Genomic DNA, 25,649 nt, shown 5'->3' with positions numbered 1-25,649 from the left:
GGATAGAGGATTTACCTAGGAAAACTGTTACATATTGAATGAACAAGACCAAATAATACATGCTGATTAATTTTACCTAAGATGCTGAGGTTGACAGTTAAAGAAGAAAGCTAGTACAAATAACCAGCAATAACTCAATTCCATAGATAAAAATAAATTAAGTAAGCTTACATTTAAACTTTCTTCTGAGTACAAAGGCAGAACTCTAAAGCAAATTACTGACCTGCTTGTATTTCCACACTAAATCATTTTCAGAAGAAGTTTTAAGACCTCCAAGGGAATCTAAGTGACCTATTTCAGAGTGAAAAGACTATAGCTATTCTATTAATATTTCTCATACTGATGACTATTTACTTCTCAGTTTCCTTTTCCTCTCGCATAATGTTTTCCCAGCATAGATAAGAAATTATATCTTCTTTTGAAAGAGGGAAAAAGGAAAAATATGCGTCTTTACGTACACTGGGGAATCATGGGCACTTATGTTCCTTCTATGAACATCAAGATGAATCTTAACACTACAACATCCAAAAACCACACACTGAAAAGTGATATAAGTGTGTCACAGTTACCTTGCCCTGGTGGTCATGTTTCATTTCCCAACCTCTTGGCAGCTCCAGCTGTTTGTTAGCAAACATGTTGAGGAAGCCCACCAAATCACGATTATGCTGGTAGCGCTCAAAATGGTGGGTGTCCCGCCGGACTTTGGTGATCATGTGCTTCAAACACGTGTTATTTGTAAACATGCGGTAGGCACTCTGAAAAACACGTAACAATAATTATTTTATTACAAAAGACAACACTTCCACTCTAAAAAAAAAGATCATTTCCAAGTATGCAGCACTATCAGAAATTGGTCCTCCTTCTATGGTTTTGGAATAAGTGTTCCATGTTTTGCCATTGTTTTTTCTTGATGCATATGAACTTCATCGAAGTGTAAAACACACTAATTAGAACTCCATCTACAACACTTGTCCCACAAACTGTGAAGAATTTCATAACATTGGAATTGCTTAAAAGGTCATAGGTATTCTAAGGTTTGTGCAATAACAAGTCAAATACAGCCACAGAACAGTCATAAAGCTGGTAAGGTTTCCTGCAGAACGAAGAAATATGCTTGTAGAACTTACCACAATTACACATAAATCCATAGATTTTTCAAAAAGAGGCAATGAAAGAACCCTATAATTGCAAGCCCATATGAAATTTATCTAATAAAATTCAAATGAAACAGTAAAAAGAGAGCACCGAGGAATAATGAAAACTTTAAATAGAAGGGAAAAATAAACAGTTTACACTCTTTTACTCCAGATTTACAGCAGATTTTTGCCTCAGAGGTAGCAATAGACAGAAGCTAAAACATAAGTCCTTCTATCACAGTGTGCTGCTACCTAAATCTCTCTGTGCTCCTACCTTTGTTCTCTGGCCAGAGGTCTTATCTGCCTCTGCCCTATTTCAAATATTGAAGATAAAGATGCGTACTCCAAGTAGAATTTTTCAGATATGCACAGGCATGAGTGTCATAACTGAATTAAAGTCTATCAGTAATTTAAAAAAAAACAACTGGATAATTTACTAATGTGCTTGCAGAAAATAAATTATTCATCCATTATGTCTGTTCACAATATATATTCCTTATGAGAAGGAAAACAGGGAAAAGAAAAAAAGAAAACACATACTAAGATGTCTTCTTGTTCACTGTGATCTCGGAAGTATTTTGATATATATCAGGTAATCTGGAGGATACAGATCTTCCCATGAGCAGCAAAATGACCATAAAACAGAGACTCCATTTTCATTCTAAAAAAGTCCATCAGTCGTTGAAGAACATAATAATAAAGCTATTGCTTCAATAAACATGTCAGTATGGTATACTAAAAAAGATGCACAGATGGGTAAAAAAACCTTACAAGGTCTAATAAACTTGCAAGGATGATGAGTGCTTCAAGTTAATCCAGCTTCCCTATGTGCAACCAACTTTTTACCTTCAAACACTGAGCAGTACCTCTGCATGCAAAACATCTACATATATAAAGATGTATTTATGAAAGTCTTTCACCTGTACAGACTGTACTCACAGGGTTAGAATGCAGCACTGTAAAGAACTCTGGGCTGATAAGAAATTTCACAGGGGGAGACTGGAGCAACAAAGTAAGCCTGGATCTGGAGGTAGAGTGAGGCAGCACATTCTCTCTTCGAAAATCTAACAGCAAAGTGAATGACAATTCACAACTCTAGTAATAAATATTACCAAAACACTACTGCAAACAACTACATTTATTAGTTTCACAAAAAAGAACAACAGGTATACAATTCTATTGGTTTCATTACCCTCATAAGTGCACCCAAAATGCTTCTAACATCAGAATTTGTACTTAGAAGACCTAATTTGCTGCTCTTGGTGAAAAATCATTTAATAATAAAATAATTTTTAAAAGAAATTCTCTTATTTTGGTTACCAACTACATGCCTATATGTAAATTACAAAGAAGGTCCCTGCGTCAAGCCTACAATGCTATATTGCAGCTGTAGGCAGGTAACAGTTGTTTCATAAGTGCTGACCAATTCACACAGAAGTCATTGTACACTTAAAAATGTTTCACTCTTTCTTCCATATAAAGCAAAATAAATTAACAAGTCACTGCCAGTAATTCGGCTCTGATCCTGACACAGTACTTAAAATATTTAAGCAGCTTATGTAAGTTAAAAACAGGTTGCCACAGAAGTACCTTTCACATTCAACTCGGAGTAAACATTTGGGTCTTCTCCTAGCAACTGTTTAAGTGTGCTGATTTCTCAACAGTATCAGGAACTGAAACTACATAACATGCAATATTTTCTAGAGTGTTATTCTTTAGAAAATCAATAGCATGTTTGGATGCACATTTCAAAGTAATTGAAAAATGGCACATTCAGACTGGGTCTCTGCTGATTTAACTCCAAGATGGATGCCATCTTCTACACGTCACTGTTTCTTTCTTTTATGCACCATGGTATTTGCACAGTTCCTATCAAATGAACATCAATCACATAAAACATTGCTACCACTGATATAAAAGAATAACCCACAGGCAGAGAAAGGAGAAGAAAGGCAGTGAGTGAAACTCTAAGGGAAAAAATAAGAATAAGCTTAAATTTTAAAAAATAATAATAAAGAGGAGGAAAAGAATGAGTGACACTCAAAACAGGGATGACAAAATACTATGGGGAAAAAATAAAGGGAATAAGGGATCTAAAGGAGTTCATCCCACACATAAGAGGAAACCAGAAAATCGAAAGGCAATAAATAAAGGGAAAGTGAGAAAAAAAAAAAAAAAAAGGAATTTGAAAAACCAGTCCTAAAACAGCGCACTCCCAAATACTCCACTGTCTATGGAGTGACAGGAGTGTACCATAAGGATTCCTGAAACTCTGTCTTAATACCTGGGCTGGGAGCATCACCCAGCTGCTCAGTACAAAACTTGTGTGTGTAACAATCACCTCTCACATCCTGGATGATGCTGGGACGTGCAAGTCATCGATCCACTGTCTTAGATGGGTAAGCTGTAAACCAGGATGTATCAACTGGGAGGATGTTTTTTGCAGTTGAGAGGCTTGTTAATTTGTTTTATGAAAGGCTTATTCAGTTGAATTTGCTGATTAGGCCGAATTTGCTTCAAATTGATTTGTTAGAGGCACAACAAATCATCTAGCTGCTTCTGCAAAGGCCCAAACTGCACATGAACAAAGAAAAGGAAAAGGCTTGGGTAGAATTAAAGAAAAAGAAAATAAAAGGGGAATTCGGCCAAATCACAGGTCCTGCAGTGACCTGAAATGCAAGAATGGTTGGCATTGCTCGGGCAATAGATGAACTTAGAAAGGAGAATTATGGGAGAATATAATGAGAATCTGCTGACAGTGACCAAAATGTTATGCAACTACAGAAGAAACTGGATGACTAACAAGGTAACTTGATACATTTATCAGTAAATTTGTAGTGGGACTATCACCAAGGAGAAAATTGCATAGCCAGACAAAAAATAAGGAATAATGCTCAAAGTGTATTTTAAAAAGATCTTTCCTTTTGTCTTCATTTGGAAAGTTAACACCAGGTAGATGACCAATAACTAAGGATCAGGAGAAGAAAGAATTCTGGTCCTTTCTTGTCATGTAACACAACATTACAGAATGTGGCAACCCATAAAATTTGTAACCTATGTTTTTACCCAGTCAGACACTGACAGTAAAAGGCTCTGACTGTCACATTCATCTCCTCAGCACATCAAACAGTCTGCACCGTAACCTTAAAAACTAGACAGCAATGAAAACCACTTGTGACCAAGAAGTCCAGGAGCAGGAAGTATGTCATGCTCTATGTCAATAACTAAATCATCTGCGAGAACAGTGCTCCCTTTAGTGATTCTTTTGTTTTTACCTGCATTAGAGTGGTGAAAGTCAGTCTCCTCTCCAGCTCCATCCACTGCACTTGTCTGCTCTTCAGGTCTGTCATTAGTCATTGTTCGGCGGATGCTCTGATACCTAGGGTTAGAAAACAGGACTTTATACATACTATATGGTAACTATGATCCAACTCGAGCTCTGAGGGACTTTAGTGATAAAGTTAGGCTTGCCCCACTTTTATGCCAGGTAGGTTAATGTATACTGACCTCTTTCAGTATTATAAGCATCTTGAATTTCTGAAAATCCTTAGCAGATTTTTGTTAGCTCTTAAACATGTGTGAAATATGATAGGTTCAGAAGCCCACATGCCATTTAAAAGGACCAGTCACACTAACATAAATATATATGGCCAGCTGCAGTAGCAAGTGGGACCTAGTCTTTTTGCTCCATCTTAGAGTGATAAGTGAAGTTTTGCAAACACACAGCTCACAAACAATAACGGTAACTCTTACCGGCGATTCAGCTGTTCCATTTGCTGTATGGAATTTGATCTCTGGAGAATCTGTGGGGCTGGAGGGGCTGTGGGTCGCTGCCAAGTTGTTGTCCTGTTCACGTGGTCAACATAAAATATCCGTCCGTGGCTGTCAATTCGAGCCTCCCAGTCTATGTAGTAATAAAATACTGTGAACTAATAGGGAGTCTGAGGCTTATTTCAGCATTTCTTTTACTTTTTTGTTATATCCTTTACAAGATTTAAGCACAAAACTTTCTCACTGAAGGGCTAAAAGACACAACTTTTCCCTCATTTCATCCCCTAAGTCAAGCTCTCAGAACTCTCCATGGGTTCTATGGAACCCATATATAACAGCATAGAGAAAGGAATAAAAACGCGCCCTCAATAAACAGGGATTGTCCTAGAAAAATAATATCTTTATATACATATATGTCATCTAATTCTCTTGGACTGAAGCACTTAAAGATGAGATCTCTGAGGCTTATTCTAGCACAATAAGCCAATGACCAAATGTCAAAAATCTTGCAAAGCTTGACACCTGTCACTGATTTTCCCCAGGTAAAAGTAGCAGTAATGAAACAGATGCCAATGCTCTTCCTGGGTGTTGTCTGTACCTATGATATAAATAAGCAGTGTTGCCAGAGAAGACAAACAATTATAGTTATCACACACCTTCATACACTAAAAGCATATTCCAGAATTGCAGATCCTGCAATTATAGTAGCAAATTCACTTTGTTGTGCAAGCAATAACTATAATGCTGGTTTTGCTACACAAACTACGAACAACATAAGAAGTCTATCACTGGCCATGATGGTCTCCTGCAGCTGGTGTTACAAAAGACCAGAATATGCTATCAGTAACTTCTGTAAAATGGGAACCATTGTTTTATTAATAATATCTAACTTTCAATCACATTGAAAGAAGATGGCAGCATGAGATCTCCTGAATGCAGTTTTTCCCTTCTGTCCACAGGATACATGCAAGCTATTTCACGTGTCAGCTAAAAAGAAATCTTTAAAAGCTTGAAAGGTTTATAGAAAAGACTTGCTATATTTCAAGTCCATGTGGAAACTTCAGTAACTGCAGGAACATGTGAAAAAAAACCACAGGCAAGCAACCAATTGTAAACGATGTCTGCTTTGCAAGGAAAGAAGACACAGAAGTATCTTTACAGTGAGAGAAAGAATGAACAGCTACTGAATAGTGACAGCCCTAAAACCTCGTGGCTGCATGTGTGTTCTGATTTATGACAACAACTGGAAGTAGCAAAGTGGCTCCCTGCATGACAATGTTGGGTGTGAGTTGAATTGCAAAGTTAGAAGAACAGAAAGAAAAAAGACAGGTTTTGAGATGAAGGGAACGTGAAGTAAATAAAGCACCTCCATTACTATTGTGATGGACAAGGATATCTCCCCATAGTCAGACTGTTGCTACCAACAGAGTTACAAAGAGCTTAGCTTGCTGAACTTTAAACCTGTATTTAATCAAGGGCGTGTCTTGTTATTTGTTGATCTTTCCCTAGGAATGCTAAAGCATAGTGTTACACGTTATAGACAGACATACAAGACACCTCTTGCTGTAGAGAGCTGTTCTGGACAGTTCTGGGGAGAAAAACAAAATCTTGGAAGCAATTAGTATTTAAGACTTCATTCTCAATAACAGATGAATAATTACCACAACCGTGGCACTGGGCTTTGATTTTAAAGGTGCGTATGCTGGTGTGTAACCATATATATGCCTGTGCATGACTGTAAAATCCCAGCCAATGTCAGACATGTTCCAATTCCACAAAGCCAAACCTTCTCCATTAATACCACCATACGTTTCCCAAGTAGATATTGTAGTGTACAGTTTGCTTCTGAAACGCACAACGGTACTATAGAGGTTATCTCCATGCATTCCTAACTTATCACATCTTGATCTTCCATAATGCTCTCTCTCATTGTCAGAATGAAAATGATAAAAATTCAAATGAAGTATACGTCTCCCAGGCACTCTTTTGTGAAAATTAATTTTGGTTTATTGAGGCGGTAGTTAATTTAACTTTGGGATCTGTGCAGAGGACTAATTTGTTACATGCACTGCTTATAAGAGAACCAGCAGGAAGCAAAATATTCTCATCACTCTGACATTCCAATGCATGTTTCTATCTGTGTACTGCTACGAGGACATGAGTTTTTAATCCATTCCACCTTTTAGGTATCTAATACTAAACAGATCGTCGCTGCTCCCCGTTTAATCAGCCTTCCTAATATTCTGCAAATTTTGCTTATCAAGTCTGTATACATCAGGTATAATTACCATCACACATCCTGATAGTTTGCAGACTGAGCACAATGCCTTCCACGGGAACAGCACCACACTTAATCATCACCCTTCCTCATTTAGAGCTACTCAGATGTTCACTTGCAGTTCTCACATTTAAAAATGAAACATAATGAGACCTCATTAATGGCATTCCGGCAGCTTGTGTCTCCATTAAATTATGAGGAACTTACTTGGTGGCAGTGCCTCATCCACTCGCTGGTACCGGCTAACATCCTGGCGTACTGAAGGCAGTGACCTCAAGGGCTGATGGCCATTGGCTTGAGCACCTAGAATCAAAATGCCCACAAATTATGTCTCGGTCAATACGGGGAAAACCTACAATTGCCCCTCAAGTGAACAAGACATGCTAAAACTTCTGCAGGACTACGACGTTTTAGAATACACTTAAGAGAAACTGGCTTTTTTGGCAAAGTCAAGTCTACAGTTCAGGGTGGTTTCTCTGGCATACTCTGCAGTTCTTGTCCAGAAAACATCTCTTGGGGCACAATAAATCCCCCTGTGACCAACAGAAATCAGAGCACAGACAGCCATGTGCGCCCAAGCCATATCCCAGCAAAGGACAGGGCCATCACAGAAACCTGGTGTGAGGCGAAACTGTTCATTGATTTTCCTTGGTGCAGCCACACTGATTAGCTAGGATCTGGCTACTAGTAAAAAGTCTTAAATGTCTAGAAAATGATGTAAAAGAATGTGTTGTATTGAATTTGTTATTTTATTACCAAAATTATTCTTTCCAAATCAGAGAGTTGCTTATGGGGGGGAAAAAATGAATAGACCTATGATTTTTCTCCCACAGACAGGTATAACTGTAACCAATACAGAAGTAAACATACTTGTAGGGTTTAAGGAAAAGAATTTATTTGTGCTTACCTCATTTCTCCCACCCCCCAAACAGAATCACAGCTCTCTGAGATTCCTGGTGCAGAATTTGGCACTCAAGAGCGAAAAAAATAATTTGCTGTTCAGGATTATTCATTTTCAACAAACTTTTAGGATAAATACTACAAACATGTTCAGAACAGGATGTACTTCAAAGACTGGGAGATTAACCCAAAACATCTGAAACATTATTAAAAAGAGGAATCCAGAAATCCAGCTTGGTCGCACGCATTTGACCATATTCACTTCAATCCCTGATGAAAGGGAATGGGTGACAAAAAGTGAAATTCACTTGAAACAATCCTACTATGGACACAAGCCAACTTTAAGTGACCTTAGTGAGATGCAAAATCCTCACCGTTAAAATAATCTTACAATTGGGAATAGCTTTACAGTCTTGAGTAATGCGTTCCTCTCTACCCATGATTCCTGCTGTGCTAGGATGTGCCTATACAGCTAATAAACTGAAAAGGGGAAGACAGTAGCAGAGGTGTGACTAAAGTAACTCTTAGTTTTTAAACTATCCTTATGTGCTTGTATACATATTTTCTTCCCCCATAAACATGCTGAAGAAAAGATCTAAGTATTAATTCTAGATTGCATTATATAGTTTTGGGATCCACCTATGACATCTCAATTTCTATTTTGATTAGTAAGCAAGATAATATTGCGAAATGCTTTCCTCCTCCTCATTTTCCTTCTCAGTACTCTCTGAAGAATTAAAATACATTCAATTTCAAAACAAACATCGTTATGAAATATTTCAGTTTTGATGGTTTTTGTTACATCAAAACCCCGAGAGCCTGTTAAACAAAGGCATGTCTTAAAGGAATACAAATCTTAAGGGATAATGAAATTGAGAAGTCAAGATCTTTATCTTCAGATGTTTGCTCTTAAACAATATTTTTGACTGCAGAAAGGTCACTTCATGAAGTGCCTCCTACAGTTGTTACCTCCAGTAGCTCCTTCAACCTCTGCAGTGGCACCCTCACAAGCTGCTTGGGCTCCTTCTGTTTCTTCATCCTGAGACTGGCTATTGGCAGCTGCTGCCTGCAGGCTGCTTCTTCTTTGCCAGACTTCTTCTGCATCCTCTTGGTCTTGTAATTCACCTCCCTCAGCCTCCTGTACTTCCCCCTGAGGTAACTGTACTGCAGGCAAAGAACTAGACGTACTTGGAGAGTCCTGTGTTTCAGCAGCTGGCTCAGTCCTGGCCACATCAGCAGCACAAGCTCCCTCTTCCTCTTCCTGAGAAGAAAATGCTGGAGTCTCAGGAAACCTGGCACTTTCAAAAGAACAGCGCATTTCAACTGAGGAACGTCGCACAGTTGCACTTTCATTGCAAGAGCTGTCTGCCCCTTCCACATCACTCTCCCCTTCCTGTCGGGTGCTAGCCTCACTGACACTTTCTGTGCGAGCAGGATCACTCTGCTCTGTTTCTGATGACAGCTGGGAAGGTTCAGACCCTTGATCAATAGATTCTGTCTCACTAACACCCCTTCTGCTCCCAGCAGCAGCATCAGCAGCTCCTGCATCTGTATTACTGGGAGGCTGCTCTGCCTCCTGCACAGCATCTGAGTCGCCACCAGCCTGGTCTGCCGGTGCTTCATCCTGAGAACCTTGCAGGCTTTCACCTTCAACTAACTGTGATGGCAGAAGCTCTGGGAGACTCTCCGGCTGGTCATCAGTTGAGGGCAAAGGAGCTTCAGAGGCTGAAACATTTCCATTCTCTGCAGGCCCTTGTGTTACCTGATCAGATGAGTGACTTAAACCATTTCTTTCAGCATTTCTTGTAGCACCATTAAGCATTACTAAGCCACCGTCATCTTCCAAGGAAGATGGGAAACCCAGGTCTTGATGTAGCTCATGCTCCTCCTCATCTGAGTCAATGTGAAGCATTGCATTAAGTCTTGTGTCAGTAGGGAAGCTACTCCTCAGTTTTGGGGAGGCTCCACGTGGACGTTCACCACAGGCAGACGTCCCAGGTCTGGGATGATTACTGTGTTCTATTGCATCCAGATAGTCATTCAGTGAGTCCTGGCGACCTCTTGTAGGTGATGATCTTGAAGCACCAGAGGTTAAGTCATCCTGATCTGTTTCTAGTGTTGTACTAGTCCTTAAAGGATGTCTCTGGATTGTTTCTCCGGAAGATTCCTCAAGGACTGGACCATTGGAACACACTGTGGAAGTATCATGATGTCCTCCTGGCATGTCCTCATCATCAGAGGGGCTGCCCAAGTCTCCATTTACAGAGTTCACTCCTAGCAAAGTGCCAACCGTTTCTGGTGAAGCATCTGCAGGGACACAAAGATTGAATGTGAAATATGTAACGCAGCCACCATCACCTCATTCTACTTTTGCAGCATCACAGACAAGATATAAAAATACACATCTTTCAAAACATAGGCTTATTTTAATCAGACAACTAAGTGAAGAAAATACAGTTAAAATAATGCAGATATCATCACAATCACAGACTACAACTACAGCAACCACAGAATTTTCTCCGTACAAATCTATCCCAGTCTACAACAAAATTTCACAGCTATAGAATATTACTTCCATTCTGCTTTCAAAAGACCATTTCAATTGCCAATCATCTTGCCCAACTGTCAAACCAGCCTCACAAAAAAAAGGAACCAGTTTTCTACAGCATCTCTCTTATACCCAGAAGGGGGGTTTATATAAAACCAGTTGTCCTTAGCAGCATGCAAACCAACATCCAAGACCACATTAAAAATCACAGACTGTGCATGGATATCGAATTCTATTCACTATAGTTATTTTGAGTAAGTCAGATTTTTCTACTGTAAGGAATGGGAATCTACCCAGGATAAATGGATGAGTGTTGGTGTTTTGGAAATATAATCTCCAAAGTCATATCCAAAACATCTAAAACATTATTCCCTACAAGCGAAAGGCAATAATAGAGGCCCCATAACCAAATAAAACACTTAATTTCGATAGGTAATCTTAGAAATACAAATATACATAAATTCTCTTCAAGTAACTGTTTGGAGACCTGGGTCACTGCCAAATTCTCACCTTCGTGAACAGAAGATGTGATTTCCACTTTGAACTGGAGATATCCACTGACGTGATCTGCTGGGAGCCTTCTGCCAAGATTATAGCTGAGAATCTGGTCTCTGCAAAAAAATAAAAAAAAAGGCATGGTTGGCTTTGGGGTTGGGTGTTTTGTTTGGTTTTTTTTTTTTGTCTCTTGCTTGTTTTTTTCACATTTTAACTGGTTGTATTTTTCCAATGATAAGTGCTTATCAGGTAGAGTCAGTGTGATAGAAGGAAACTTCTACTACACTTATAAAATTAACCACGTACACTTGCTTGCGTGGAAAAGCACAAACATTAACAATGGTGTAACATATTGTTTGTTAACACACAAAAGAGCCAAACAAATGGCTGTATTTTTTCAAATATATCTCGTGTTCCAGGAATTCTCACACATTTCTAGATCTGCTTTCAATTCCAAAACAAACCACACTGAGAAGGATCTTTTTTCTTTACCTTCTCCTCCCTCCAACAACAACAACACAAAAAAAAAGAAAAAAAAGAAAAAAAAGAAAAAAAAGAAAAAAAAGAAAAAAAAGAAAAAAAAGAAAAAAAAGAAAAAAAAGAAAAAAAAGAAAAAAAGAAAAAAAGAAAAAAAAGAAAAAAAAAGAAAAAAAAATCTGTTTTATTATTAACTAAAACCTTTGCTTTTTGAAAGCCTTCTGCCCCCTTGTGGCTTCTATCATAAAACAAAACAAAAGCCAAATAACTTCACATTTTAGTTCTCATTCAATAAAGCACTTCTGTATCTGCCTAAACACGCTGTTATTTAGAAGAGCTTTTAATGTTCAGTTTTCACATAAAATAGTTCAAGTGTTATTGACTTCAGCAGGACTGAGACTTGGTTAGGTACCTGTGTCAGCTTTAAACTTAGGATAAGATCCTACATTCTTACTATGTGCTGCCAGAATTAACAGCTCCAATCACCTTCCACACACCTGACACAGCAGAAGGGGAGAGGAGGGGGCTGCTGAAAACCTCCATGGGAAATCAGTTCTATTTATGCTATTACATTTGTACTGGTACAAACACCTCTTTTATGCTGAGAGGATTCTTACCGCAACAAGCAATGGACTGAAAGGCAACTCCTGAAATAAGCTGCAGCAGTTAAACTGCAAACAGCACTTGAGCAAAAAAAAGCACTGAGTGGCTAAGTTAAGGCAAAGCAGCCTCCCCACACTGCTCTGCAGAACACACGACTTCTAATCATCACAGCTGTGTTTCTTGAATCTGCATCACAGATTCACTGCTCAATAATCCAATTGCAGCTCTTCAGTTAGTCTTGGGAGTGTCCTCAGAAGATTGCTGGTTAAGATTTCCACATCTTTTACATAAGGCTTACAATGCCACAGGCAGTACAAGATCAGAGAAAGCCATGACATAAATAACCTCTGCTTTAGACTGAGCTAAATCAATACTCGATCATTCCTACACTCACGTATGGTATTTTCCATGGAATTTAAGGAGACAGTGGCCATCTCACTATGAAAACTTCTAAGCTATACCAACAGTTAAAGGTAGGCCAAAATCTACTGCAATCTGCCTAAAAACAAGTTTTAAAAAGTTCTGGACTTCACTTTTTCATTCATACTGATATGTGTAAAAGCAAGGTAAGCATATGGTGTGCTGTAATTCCATTGATTTATGTATTTCAAGCTCACACTTTAATCCAGTAGAGGATTTCAACTGTTATTGACATTATAACAATGAAGAGGTTTGATTCATTTGACCAAAAATAAAATAAGAGAATAACAACTGATTGTATACCTGGTACAGTTATACTTCCTGTCTGTATTGCCCACTACTTAGAAACATAAAGAGACAAATAAATTACAGATAAATAGGCAAAAAAACCTTTAAGAATGATTTAACGTTAATTATATCAGCAGCATGGCAAAACAAAAGTGAATACTTACCTACGTTCCCACTACCTATTTATTATACTGCCTTTCCTATTCAAAACACAAGTATGGAGAAGAAAACAGGAAATGCCTTCCAGAATTTTGGTTGGAAAAAAAACAAACAAGAACTGACAAATGAAGTAAACAGGCTTTACTTCTCACTGCTAAGAATCCTGGAGTATACCCCAAAACATTCTGGGATACAGCATGGAAATGAAATCCCTGGACTAGGTCTTTAAACCAGCATCATTCTCCTATTTTTGAATGTCTAGTAGTGTGCAAATTTATTAGAAAAAGCTGCCTTCTCCAACGTACTATAAGTTGCTGAAACTCAGAGATGATGAAGCATTTCTTAGTGAAGTTCAATTGTATGCACTTAAGCAGTTTTTCTCTCTTTTTCTCTCTTTTTTCTAAAAAGTAAATTATCAAAAGACATCATCAGAATTTTAAGCTACTCTTGCAATTTTATTCTTACTTTACTTCTACTTTGTATTCTTTCTTTACTTACCACTTTGCAAACTTAAAGCTGAAAACTGTTTTCAAACTGAATTTGCTTTTCTCCAGTTATGCAACTTGTTACTTTGATGAGAATATCTGTGAAAAAGGAGGCCAGTTGTTTATATCCTGCTTTTTGTGCAAAAGCTTAGTGATGCTGCCATTCCCTTAAACTCTCAAGGAAGAATACAGTAAATTTCTTTACCATCATTTCTCATAGGCTTCATCCAGAGGCCATTTAAGAGTAATGGCAACTCATGAGCTTTGAGTTTGGTCCTATACAAAATACATTGGAACAATTCCATTCCTCTCTTTGTCTTTTGAGAAATTCTTTTTGTTTAAGCTGCCAAACAAAACATAGAACTTAGAAAAGATTCTGACAAAACAATAAAGCCTAAAATTACTATATTTTCTTATATGTAAAACTACACATTTGCATACACTGCTTGCATCTGTTAAAGACCTCCAACCACTCGCTTCACCTCTGCAAAATATTACAGTGCCTATGCACCAAGTCCCAGGCTCTTTCAAGCGAGTCTGGTTCTCCAGTGGCCTGCTTTGATCATCTACTTGACTGATTTTCAAGAGTTTAATCTTTAAACCGTAGCAGATAGCTACCCAAAAAATGAACAACTTTTAAAAAATAGACTAATTTTGAGTCCCATCAGTGCTCTATTCATAACGAGGCAATTTTAATTTGTTAGTACCACCAGCACTGAAAAATAAAGATTCACAGCCTTGCAGTTCTGACCAGTTAGTTGAATAGATATTAAATCTCTCACTGTTATACTGACAATTAAAAATAATTGAGTTACAAAAGAGAGAAAATAAAACTTGCTTGTTCTAAGAAATCTGCACACAGTTATAGAGCTCTGTGATGAAAATGCTCTGCTTCTTCGTTGGCGAGCCATACGGTAAGATTTTTGTGATGGTAACAATGTTTTGTGTAGAGATACCAGAGTTGGAAACAAATTTCAGAGAAACATACACGCAAACACATACATATGCATTCAGAATGGGGTGCAAAACACCACCATCTTCCAATTAGGCAGTAAGGATATTAAAATTCCTACTCAATTTCTTACTACAGTTGCAATACAAATTGTGGCTGTGCCAGTAAGCCAGAAAGGCTGCTCTGTGCCAGCAACCCAGATGCTGAGTCTCCCCTCAAGCATTAAATATGTATTTATTTACCCAATTGCATGCCTCTCCAACAGTCTCTGAACTGGTATGGTTAACTTCCCCAGAAAGCGTTTGATGATTGGACGGCTCTTGGCAAATTTGTCTTTAACTTCAATTTCCAGGACATCTGTTAGAAGTGCAACAAAAGAATATTTCTGGAAGGAAAGAACATATTTGACATGATATCAATATACCTTTATTCAGAAAGCATGTAGGCAACTACTACTAGCTCACAGTGAACTCTGACAGCATTAACTGAGGACCTATAGTATTTTCCATACTGTAAAATAACATCAACACCATTATTAAGCAATGTATTTTTGCATATTCAAGTAACCACTCAGAAAGCAAACACCTTTTCACCACTCCTAGAAAATACATTCTCCATAAAATGCATTGGGCAAAAGTACTGGGATCGTCCTGTTTTGAAAGGAGAATGCAGTGTGTCCGAGTGGTTGCTTCCAGATGGAAGGGCAATTTCTAGGCCATAGTTTCATAAGCCTAAAAATAAAGGAGGATCAATTTCTGTAGATTTTCACCCCAACGTTCAAAAATTTTCCCAATAAGCTCCAACAGTTTTTCCTGAACTTGGTGCCTTTATACAAGACAGTATTAATCTACAAAAATAAATGGTGACGCCTGGTAAGATCTCCATTCCACCATCCCCTTTGAGGGAACACTGTTACAGTCACACTCTTCAGCCTAGCATCAAATTTCCTTATGCTTATGAATAATTCATACTTGATATCTGTGCTGTTCTGCCAATCCTGCCTGCAAACGGTCAAGATTCAGCAGTGATACTGGGCATGCATATGAACATGCAAGGCAGCAGGGATGCACACATACATGTAACATGATGACAAATCCTACCAGGAAACCAGGCTGAGGAACCTCCAGATTATTAAAAAAATTCAAACAAAAAAGTATGGGAAAAATCTACTGAAGAGCCAAAGTCATCTGTTACACTTCCACTTCACCTTTAATATCTCAGAGAAAATCAAAAGCTGAATACAACTTAATGAGCATCTAGTTAGCTAGATGATAATGTAGTGAATAAGAAACAAAAGATGGAACAACTCTTCAGCTCAGCTGTAGACATTGGCTAAGAATGTTCAAAAACAGTAATTAAAATAGGTTAGGAATGAAAAACAAAAAGCATTATCATGCTGGGCAGAGCTGTGATAAATACAACTCAAAATTAGTCTCTCAGTTTGCTACAAATTATTTTGCAGAAAGGAGGAGATGTAAAACTGGATCAATTCTAGGATGGCACGTGAAATGAGATGGTAAGCTGGAGTCATCAGAAATTGCTACAGGGAAGATACAGCAGTTAAAGCAAGCTGATATACTGCGTACACCAGTGAACATTATCACTCTTCTAATAAGCTTCAATAAACAATTAGAACAGGAGAAAAAAAAAAAAAAGAGGAAAATACAAGAGAAGTTTTTTCTTCAAATTTCGAATTTTTAAGATCTTAAGTTTTCTACCAATCCAGAGTCTTTCCCACAAGCAAATACCCCAGAGCAGTGCTAATGCTTGCCCTGCTCTTTTCTTTTTAACTGTTCATTAGATTTAATTATTATTTATGGAAGCACCCTCCAAATCCAGCTCAATTTTCCAATCTTCCTAAAGAAAACAGTACCATTCAAACACAGCATAGGCATCTGCTTGTTAGAAAACAGGCACAGACCTAGAAGGCTGCTAGCCAGCCCTGAAACATTTACAAACTTCTGCTGGTTTTACACATAAGCACTTCAAAGATGTGGCCTTGTTATTCCATGCTCAGAGAGTTACAGGTAGCTCCTTCTCTGAGACCTGCTGCCTCCTGCCTGAAACTGGACTCTGCCCAACTACCTTCTGCCCCCAGTCCTTTCTAAGCTGCACTGCAGTGTCTTCCCAGGCTTTCCCTTCCACAACAGCACATACAGAGTACACACCAAGAACGTACTCTCTGCCTGGCAAAATTGAATGCTTGCCACCTGCTATGCACAATGAGGATATTATTTCCAAATGAGCAGTCTTTGCCATCGCTAGTCATAAATGCCCACTTATTGTGCCTTTTCTTAAAGAGTCGTTTCACAACATATGATTCATTTTAATTAATTTATTTTTTTGCAATTTCAAGTGATCCACTGGGCTGCTGAATGATTCCAACTCTTTTTAGCAGAGAAGTGAATGAAAAACCTCACAGTCGTGCAGCTTAAACACGGGGCATAAACACACAGATGATAGCTGTTTCTATCCAACAGCAGGGTTCCTAAAATTACTACAATTTCTGTGTCAGTTTAAATAGCTACCTACAAAATAAGCTCTCAGCCTTTACAGAGTAAAGACTGATGCATAAAGAGAAAATAGAAGCCTGGTACACTGCATTGACTTGCAGACAGCTCTCAAAAGGCATACATTACCTCTCTGTGCCAAACAGGGTTAGTTGTGTTACTGATGATGGTCGATCTTCTTTCCTGACCATGATGAGCAAATGTAGGAAATGTACTTTTCTTGCCCGGCTGGATGGACATCTTTAGATAAGGATCAGGGTTGAAGAACATGCCTTTTTTAAGTCCAACTGCTCTGATGTCTTTAAAGCAAAACAAGGAAGGAAAAAGGAACAGAGTGAATGAAAGTTAGTTCACAAGGCATGGCATTTTTAAAATACTACCTAAGAAACTAATTCACATAAACCACTAAATAACCACTAAATAGTTCAAAATTACTCATAGAGTAACTGGATCCAGCTTACAGATGATGCTTGAAGCAGGAAATCAAGTGTTTTCCCAAGAGGATATACAGAGGAAAAGCAAGGACATCCTCATTTACATTCTGCCTTCCAGTCATTCCTAAAACAAAACTAGAGCATGAACTTTGAACTGAGGTACAAATGTTTTTCTCAGTATGTAAGGTATTTCTACCCTAAAACAAGTTGAGCTCTCAGCTCACCATGCAGTACACATGCTCTACCTCTGGTTGCAGGGAAGATTAAAAAACTTGTCTGAGAGGTAATATAGTGAACTCACACTTGCTCAAAGCTGAGACTTTAAGATAACTTTGAATATTCATATTATCAAGTTTGTTCTGGATTATGATGCACACTTCCTCTCCACTTGGGAATAAGGTATCCCACATAGAAGGAGGAAACATTTTCTGAAAATGATTCTTTCTTCCTAGAGAAACCTCAGTATTGCAGCCCCTACAACTTACGCTTCAAGTAATAGAGAGAAATTCTCAAAACAAGGCACTTTAATTCTTTTCTGTTCACAAGAAATATTTCACAAACAAGTCACATCAAAAGAAGCCAAAAAAACCAAGCCCGGACATTAAAGGAGTACAGCATGAAACCTAGGAAATAACATCACTGAATTATGGTTCAGATTTGACTCGCCATAATTTAAAGTTTAACATAATTTTATATTTAGAGCTTGTCTGTTACCGCAGTCTCACAGGCAGCCAGGACCAGAATGTTCATCCTTGCTTCAAAAATACTCACTTGAAAAGATGTTAGACAATTGTGTTTCATTACAACTTGCAAAAAAAACAGAATGTCTTCTGATTTGCAAAATAAAAGCCCATTAAAGATTAAATTTAGTTTTAAAATGTCATGGTTCTATGACATATATGAAAAAAGACATGAAGGCAGCAACAACAAAATGCAGACTCACCACATTCTGGATAAGCCACCAAAAACATTCTGGAGAGCACCTTACAGACCTATAAGTCATTACACTTTTGAACTGAATTTAGTGGACTCCTCAAGTTCAGCCATAACATTCTGTCAAACATGTGTTTATCACATTTAACAAAACAATTATTTTGATAGAACATATTAGTTCTATCTTGTTAACTGCTGCAAGGCCACAGCAAGGAACTTTTTCTTCAGTTCTACTCCAACAGCCCCTAAATGTTACCACTGTCAGCTATTTATTTAGAAGCAATTATTTTTGTCTTCACACAAGTTGAATATGCTATAGTCACACAAAATTTCCTGTGGAATAAAGTGCTAATCAAAACAAGTGTAGCTGGTAGACAGTATCCTTCAGCTATTTTTCTATATGACAGCTTAGCTCTGTTGTAAGAAAACATTTTTCCTACTCCCTTTTTCTTCCTTCCTTCTCCTTGCTACTACTTTCATAAAGGTGACAGAACCAGCTTGCACTGTATTTAGAGGCTATATATTTAACCTTTTTTCTTTGCTGCACAAGCTAGAAACTGTGCAAATTTCTCATGCTGAGATCCATCAATTTAGCTTCTTTCACTCCTGGAAATTCATGATTCTGGCTTGTTTTCAAACAGAAGTTGTAAAGAAACGACATCTTTCAAGCCACTAGAGTGTGCTCCTACAGAAGCTAAGGAAGAAAAGCACTCTATTTTAGACATTTTTTAAAACAGCAACTACTTTTCATTCTTTTTTCTTTTGGTAAAAATACTTTGTAAAACATAGGTTTCTGTGGGGTTTTTTGTTGTTTTTATACCTGATAGCGTAAAGCTGACTAACTTCCGAGAGTGCTGGGCTCCAGAAGCACCTTCATCTGTGCCTTCTACTCCCATCTGAAGGGGAAAAAAAAATAAGAAATCACAGACATTTTCATCCATCTTATACATGTTCAAAGATGACTGTGTAATTAGCAAGTAGTACTCAGAAGAACTGCACCAAATACTGCCTATTAACACGGACAAACAAAGCTGTAATATCCATTTCTAGGTAAGCATGTATTAGTTAAGCTAAGTGTTGTTAATAAACTCACCCTTGCTATCTTCCAAACAGGCAACCGCAGAAAGGGAAGCCTTATTTTCTTACTGGTTTCACTTTTGTGAAATAAAATCTACCTGATTCGGTAAAGCAGTACATCAGAACACACGCATTCATGTCTAAATAGCTATACCCACTAACAGTCTTTTCAATTGACAGAAGAATTTCTCTGAAGGCAGAGATGTGCATCCAACTGAATAATCTAACATAAAAACATCAACAGAGCTTTATTTGAAGTCAAATGGCTCTTTACATGGGCAGTGCATGCACTCCCAGACAGAAGAGATTACACAGTCTGCTGAAAAAGCTTCATCCAAACTATAGTAGGAATGCGTATTTGTGATAAAACAGGAGGTCACCTGATCTATCAAACAAAATTAGCTGAATACAGAGTTGCACACCTGTGCATAGTTGAAGTACATAAAGCAGTTTTTAGCACCTGAAGAGTTGTCTGAAAGCAAAACTAGAACCTACAGGACTGATAATGTATTTCTGGAGCAGTGGTGGCTGGACCAAGATGTGCAATCCATGAAGGAAGAACTAAAAATGTCCTTTCAACATTGCTTTAGCATTATCATTACCTTTCAAACACTTCACATCGATCAGCAAACAAAATCAAAAACTGAGTAAGTGGTGTGGTGCAACTGATAGTGAGGAATTTCTTCCATTACAGAATTCTAACACTTAGCATATAAGAGCAGTCAGGTTAATAAAGTGATAAAGGAACCACAGTGACATTGATGCTTGACGTCCTCATGAGGGAACAGACCGTGGCAGGAAGTTGCATGGCTCCGGCCTGGCTCATTTCCCTTTTGCATCACTGGGGTCATGATTCACCACCATTTTCAGGGACAAGCATTTCTCACCAGAATGCTGTCACCGAGCACACGGTACCATTGCTCCAATGGCTTTGTAGGGATACTTCAGCAGCAACAGCTGGTAGTGAAATTATGAGGGCATCACAAACACAATTAAGTGATGCTATCAGTTAGGTCAGTAATTCCAAGAGAAATAAAAAAACGTTTGGTATAATGAGACAAAGTCCACAATAGTGGATACAACACTATATCAACATGAGATTCACCTGTGGACAATACACAATGCTGAAAAAGCGCAAGATGAAATTAAAAGCAATCAACCTGATTAAATTGTGCTGTACAATATCTTCAGCACTGTAATTGTCAAGACAACATCCTGGCAGATATGATCTTAAATATTTGGCAGCTAAAAATCAAATCAAATGCATCATGAAACTTTCTGTCAACTTGATATCAAGTGTATTAGATGAATTACTTCAAACAAATGCACCTGGATACAACTTTGGAATGTTCTTTCAACAGGTATTCACATCACTGAAAAAACAGCTTTAAAGCTGCCAGTATTTCAAAACAAATCTCATACTGAAATTGTAAGAAGGCAACAATAAGTCTTGAAAGTCAGAGAATTACCTCAACTTTGGTGATACTCCAAAAAAATTGAACCACTTCTGCAAAAGCAGAGCTTTGTACAGCCTTCCTTTTTTTAATACTTATAATTGCTATCTCAGTAACAATTTCATTTTTAATATTAGCAAATAAGAGGTAGATACTTCCGATAAGAACTCAGTTTGAATTAGACAACCAGTGCAGCAGTGTTAAATTACATCAAACCAGAAACATTAACATTGAAAGCAAGCAAAACCAAATAGTTTAAAGGATTTCAGTTAAGCCCAGTGATTCCTGATGTTATTTCATAATGAAAAATTTTATAAAGACAATTACAAAACCAAAAAAATATTTCCTAATCTTGGTGATCACAATCAAACAATATTTTTCCCCACTGCCTCTGCAAAAATTGCACTTAATGGTGAAATAAGAGAACTTACACATTTGTCTGGCAGCTGGTATCGGTGTCTTATACAAATACATTGACTAAATAGGCTAAACTTACCATCACAGCAGGGTTTTTCACAGTGATACATGGAGTAGTAGCTCGGAGGGCTCCACTAACACCATGGTAATATTTAAAACAGATCTTTATTTCAGCTGGAAAAGAAAATAAAAATCACATCAAATCCTTTGTGACTGACACTAGGCAAAAGAAAATGAAAGGAACACGTATAAGGAGTCATAGCTCACTTCTGTTCACAGCCTGAGTCACTTCTGCTGTAGAAGCACACAATAACTATAAATGAACCACATCTTCTTTTAACCTGCAGAGAATCAGGATACAGGTACAGGATATATTTCCATGGACTGTAATACAACCCTATTTGCTGCAAGGTAACTGCTTTTCCTCTGAGTTGATTCTTAGGATACGGAGGAGAAAATAAATGATTAGATCATCTCCTGTGATCGTTACTGTGCTCTTTGTTGCTCTTCCTTCGTTTCTCAAAATGAATGTTGACTTTATGGACTCCACAACTACTCACAGTACTTAGCATGAACCTCACCCAAGTTGAACAAGGGGGATTATTCTCATGGTCTTGCCAGATTCTCCTTTGCTTATATACCCAAAAACTACCTTAGAGCTCTTTTAGTCAGAGGTTACTTGGAAAGATGATGTTGAGATGTCAGATACAGTCACCCATTTTGCACCCAAGGCCTATCTGCCTTTCACATACCAATCCAAAAATATCCTTGGTCTGGGTAAAATAAGAGAATAAATAGACATAACTTGAGCATGAGATAAAACACTATGAAACTCAGGCTCTTAAAGTTTGGATTATGTATTTAGCTCTACAAATACTCTGACATTCTGGCAGGAGTGGAGTTTCAACTATAGCTGTTTATTATGGAGAGCTATTAGCACGCTGTTCAGTTTGCTGTTGAAAGCTCATTCTGTATAAGCTGAATCTGTCATTCAGTGATCCGTTTTCAGAAATAGTTTAGCAGGAAATTAGAGCAGTTGGTCAATTCCTCTTTGTGTATTCTGTAGGTTATATTTCTGGCTATTTCAATATACTCAGTTGTGAAAAAGGCTTACCAAGACATGTGCTACCAGCATGACTCTGGAAGAAGTCTCATGATATACATATCTGAAGGAGGCTGGAAGCCATTCATATTGGAACACAGGAAAGGTGAAAGTTTTACCGTGTTTCTACTCCCACTGAATCAAGTTTTGCTAAACTGCTTTTGCAGCAAACAGTATTACATTTCACTGAAGCCTGACCTCCCTGCTGCTATTTGTCTGCATTCATCCAACACAGCGGAACAGCTGCCCTTGATCCTGTCAGACCTTCCCTGTCTGGAAGAATCTCCTCATTTTCCTTCTCTGCTGGGACAACTCTTCTGTAGAAGGTTGATGAACCTCTGGGTACAGATATGACCACAGCCAGACAGAAATGGTCACAGGCAAAGTACAAATGACAGCAACCACCTTGAACAGACCAGGGGTGTGCATGAAAGTCTTGGCACTTCAATTGCTCTGACTTGGTTTAACAGTATGTCAGTAGCCTCACAATACAAAACTGTGCGTACCTAAAAAGATCTGAGACATCCAGCATGATTTCCTGAGAGAATTGCAAGATTCCTTGTCACTGCAAGATTAAAAGTCCATTTATCCCTACTCAGAAGGATTCAAATCCATCCTGCAAGTCTGCACAACCAGAAAGGTTGTTGTTTTGGTTTTTTTTTTCCAATTTCTTATGTGATGCAGTTATAGCTCAGCATTCATTTACACTCTTCCTCCTAGTACAAAGGATGCACTCCAAGCTGGCCTTCAAAGGCAAGCACGTCTTCCAGCCCAGTGGGGACTGAGGTGGTAGAGGGCTGCTGATCCCTCCTCCTCACAGCTGAGTTCACCAATGCTGTCAAAATATGCTCATCTAGCCTGCTCTACTTACCACAAACATCACAGTAAAATTCAAAACACAAGCATGATTTCTGATCACCTATAAAAGTCTGTAAGTCAAGATGTGCAGGCTCTTCCTATACTCAGAAATTCTATTGACCTAATAACAATGCTTACAACCAAATGGGCTCACATATAATTGGAATTCCAGCACAAGTGCTGCTAACTTTCATAGCTGCTTTCCAGCTGTCGATAGGATTAACATAGGAAAAGCCAGGTTTGAAATTCAGCATGAAATTGAAAAACAGGTTATCTGGGACATTCACACAGACACTGCTAAAGTGAACTAAAGTTTCCAAAATCTTTTCTTGCACACAGAAAGAACACAATTCCCTCACAGGACCAGAGACAGATAAGGAGATTTTTCTTCGATGATTAAAAAATGATTTTTAAAAGTACTATTAATACCTAACACAGAAATAAATCTCAGAGGGATTGTGCCAGTTCAGAGCAGCTGAGGATCTTGCTCTCTGACATTTTCTCTATTGTGTCAGAAGAAAAACTGCGACTGAAATATTTGTTCTTCATGTCAAATGGATTTCTGTGCTCCAGATATATTAAAAATAGATGCCTGTGCCTGTTCCTGGCAGAATATACATCAACCTATTATGTATAAATAAGGCCCTTGAATATAAATAAGGCCCTATGAATACAAAGAGCTCTTCCAAAACAGTAAATTCCTGCAAACATGACTTGAATATCAAGAAAGCTGAGTTCAATATTCAGGCTTCCTCTCTACTGATCCATAATATAAAGGACACAACAACATATATCACCCACAGAGCTTTCCTACTTTCCTTCATTCATTCTGCCAGTTTGTTTGGAAATGTTCCCTTAAAGTTAAAAACTTGCTCTTCTATTTCTTTTCTTTCCCATTTCTTTCCCCAACGTAATTATCAGCTTGCCTTGCTTGACATCTGTACTGAAAAAGGTAGCAGCAGTAAGTCCAGCAAAGAGAAGATGCCTGCACCTGACCACGTAATATTTGCTGTCTGCTTGATTCAATAAAGATGCAGCCTTACAGAACAAAGAGTATTTCCATCCATGGGAAAAAGTGACTGTACCTAGCACTGTGTTCTTGCTGCCACACACATCCCGTTGTCTCTGACGTTTCTCCAGACATCACACAGACTGCAAGGAATTCCTACAGCCACCAGACATTTCCTCCTCATTTAAAAATAGGACAAAGTGAAATTGGGGTATCTGAGTGCTTGAAAGAATCACAAGCAGTCATGTAAGCAGGGGTACGTGTTAATTAATCTGCACACTCCATAAGACAGTAATCCTCTTCTTTTAAAGCCAATAGCTGTTATCATTTTATAACCATCGTTTTATAGCTCAGATCCATTATATAAAAATTCCGGAATCAACAAAGGTTTCTGGGACTCAAACAGCGTTATTTGAATTTCAAAAGAACTCCTGCATGAAATTATAATGCTGTGCTTCCCTCTATGGACCACGGACTCTTGTTTCTTCAATAATACAGAGATCAGTTTATACCAAGTAACAGTTTGCCTTTAAAACACCAGTAATTCTCCAAAGGCTCCACTTCATCTATGTGGTTTCTGCCTTTATTTTTGCCAAACAAAAAAATGCTTTAGGATAAAAAGATACATGGAACACGGGCATTTAGAGTACATAAACACAACTGTGATTCTAGAAAAACACATTCTTTCCAGGAGACCTATAATTGAGGAAAACAAAAATACTCACTTTGAGAACAGTTTGCTCAGGATCAAGATGCGGACTTGACTACAGACACTATCACACAGGTTATCCACGCGTGTGAAACGTGCTGCAATTAAGCAAGCCAAGCGGATAAATCCTCTCTGGCACAGAGGATGGTAGCTGAAATATAAGTACAGCAAGGCCTGGCAGGTGGGTTATATCACACTCCCACAAACTCACCGTGGCAAATGTCATGTGCTTTCAACAGTGGAAGCAACCACCAGATGGCTGGAAAGACACCCTGTGCCGCACGCCATCACCCAAAATAATACCCTGGGTCCTTAGGTAGGATATTTCCTACCTAACTGAAACTTCTGTACCAGAGCTGAGGTCATCACACACTCCACTGAGAGGGGATGGCAGACACACCTCTGAAAGATAAGGCAAATCCTCACGGGGCTGCAGCAGTCTGATGCTTCCTGCCAACCACACAGGAGCTGCCCAGCTCCCAGACATGGCAACTCGAGGCAGGAGCCACATGCCTGAATCCATGGCTATCTGCAGATCTAAGCACTGCCTGCACTCCTGACAGCAAACAGGAGAGCAGCAGAACATGAGCAGAAGCAGCTGCCTCCTGGTACCTGCTGTTTCCATCAGCAGGCA

At 38.4% G+C, this 25,649-nt stretch overlaps 1 protein-coding gene across 1 annotated transcript in view; it reads right to left on the bottom strand.

Annotated features, from left to right (window-relative positions):
* HECW2 (HECT, C2 and WW domain containing E3 ubiquitin protein ligase 2) overlaps nucleotides 1-25,649 on the bottom strand; it is a 123,876-nt gene that overhangs the window by 35,181 nt on the left and 63,046 nt on the right. The window contains exons 4-14 of the mRNA XM_015867659.2: nucleotides 21,417-21,511; nucleotides 19,210-19,285; nucleotides 17,152-17,321; nucleotides 14,755-14,897; nucleotides 11,144-11,244; nucleotides 9,055-10,392; nucleotides 7,393-7,488; nucleotides 4,890-5,040; nucleotides 4,412-4,515; nucleotides 2,076-2,200; nucleotides 570-755 (exon numbers count right to left, since the gene is read on the bottom strand). Coding sequence (XP_015723145.1) covers nucleotides 570-755; nucleotides 2,076-2,200; nucleotides 4,412-4,515; nucleotides 4,890-5,040; nucleotides 7,393-7,488; nucleotides 9,055-10,392; nucleotides 11,144-11,244; nucleotides 14,755-14,897; nucleotides 17,152-17,321; nucleotides 19,210-19,285; nucleotides 21,417-21,511 — 2,585 coding nt within the window. The remainder of the gene's footprint in view (nucleotides 1-569; nucleotides 756-2,075; nucleotides 2,201-4,411; nucleotides 4,516-4,889; nucleotides 5,041-7,392; nucleotides 7,489-9,054; nucleotides 10,393-11,143; nucleotides 11,245-14,754; nucleotides 14,898-17,151; nucleotides 17,322-19,209; nucleotides 19,286-21,416; nucleotides 21,512-25,649) is intronic.

This window comes from Coturnix japonica, chromosome 7 (genome assembly GCF_001577835.2).
Source record: "Coturnix japonica isolate 7356 chromosome 7, Coturnix japonica 2.1, whole genome shotgun sequence".
Lineage (NCBI taxonomy): Eukaryota > Metazoa > Chordata > Aves > Galliformes > Phasianidae > Coturnix > Coturnix japonica.
This window is presented reverse-complemented; position numbering and strand designations above follow the sequence as displayed.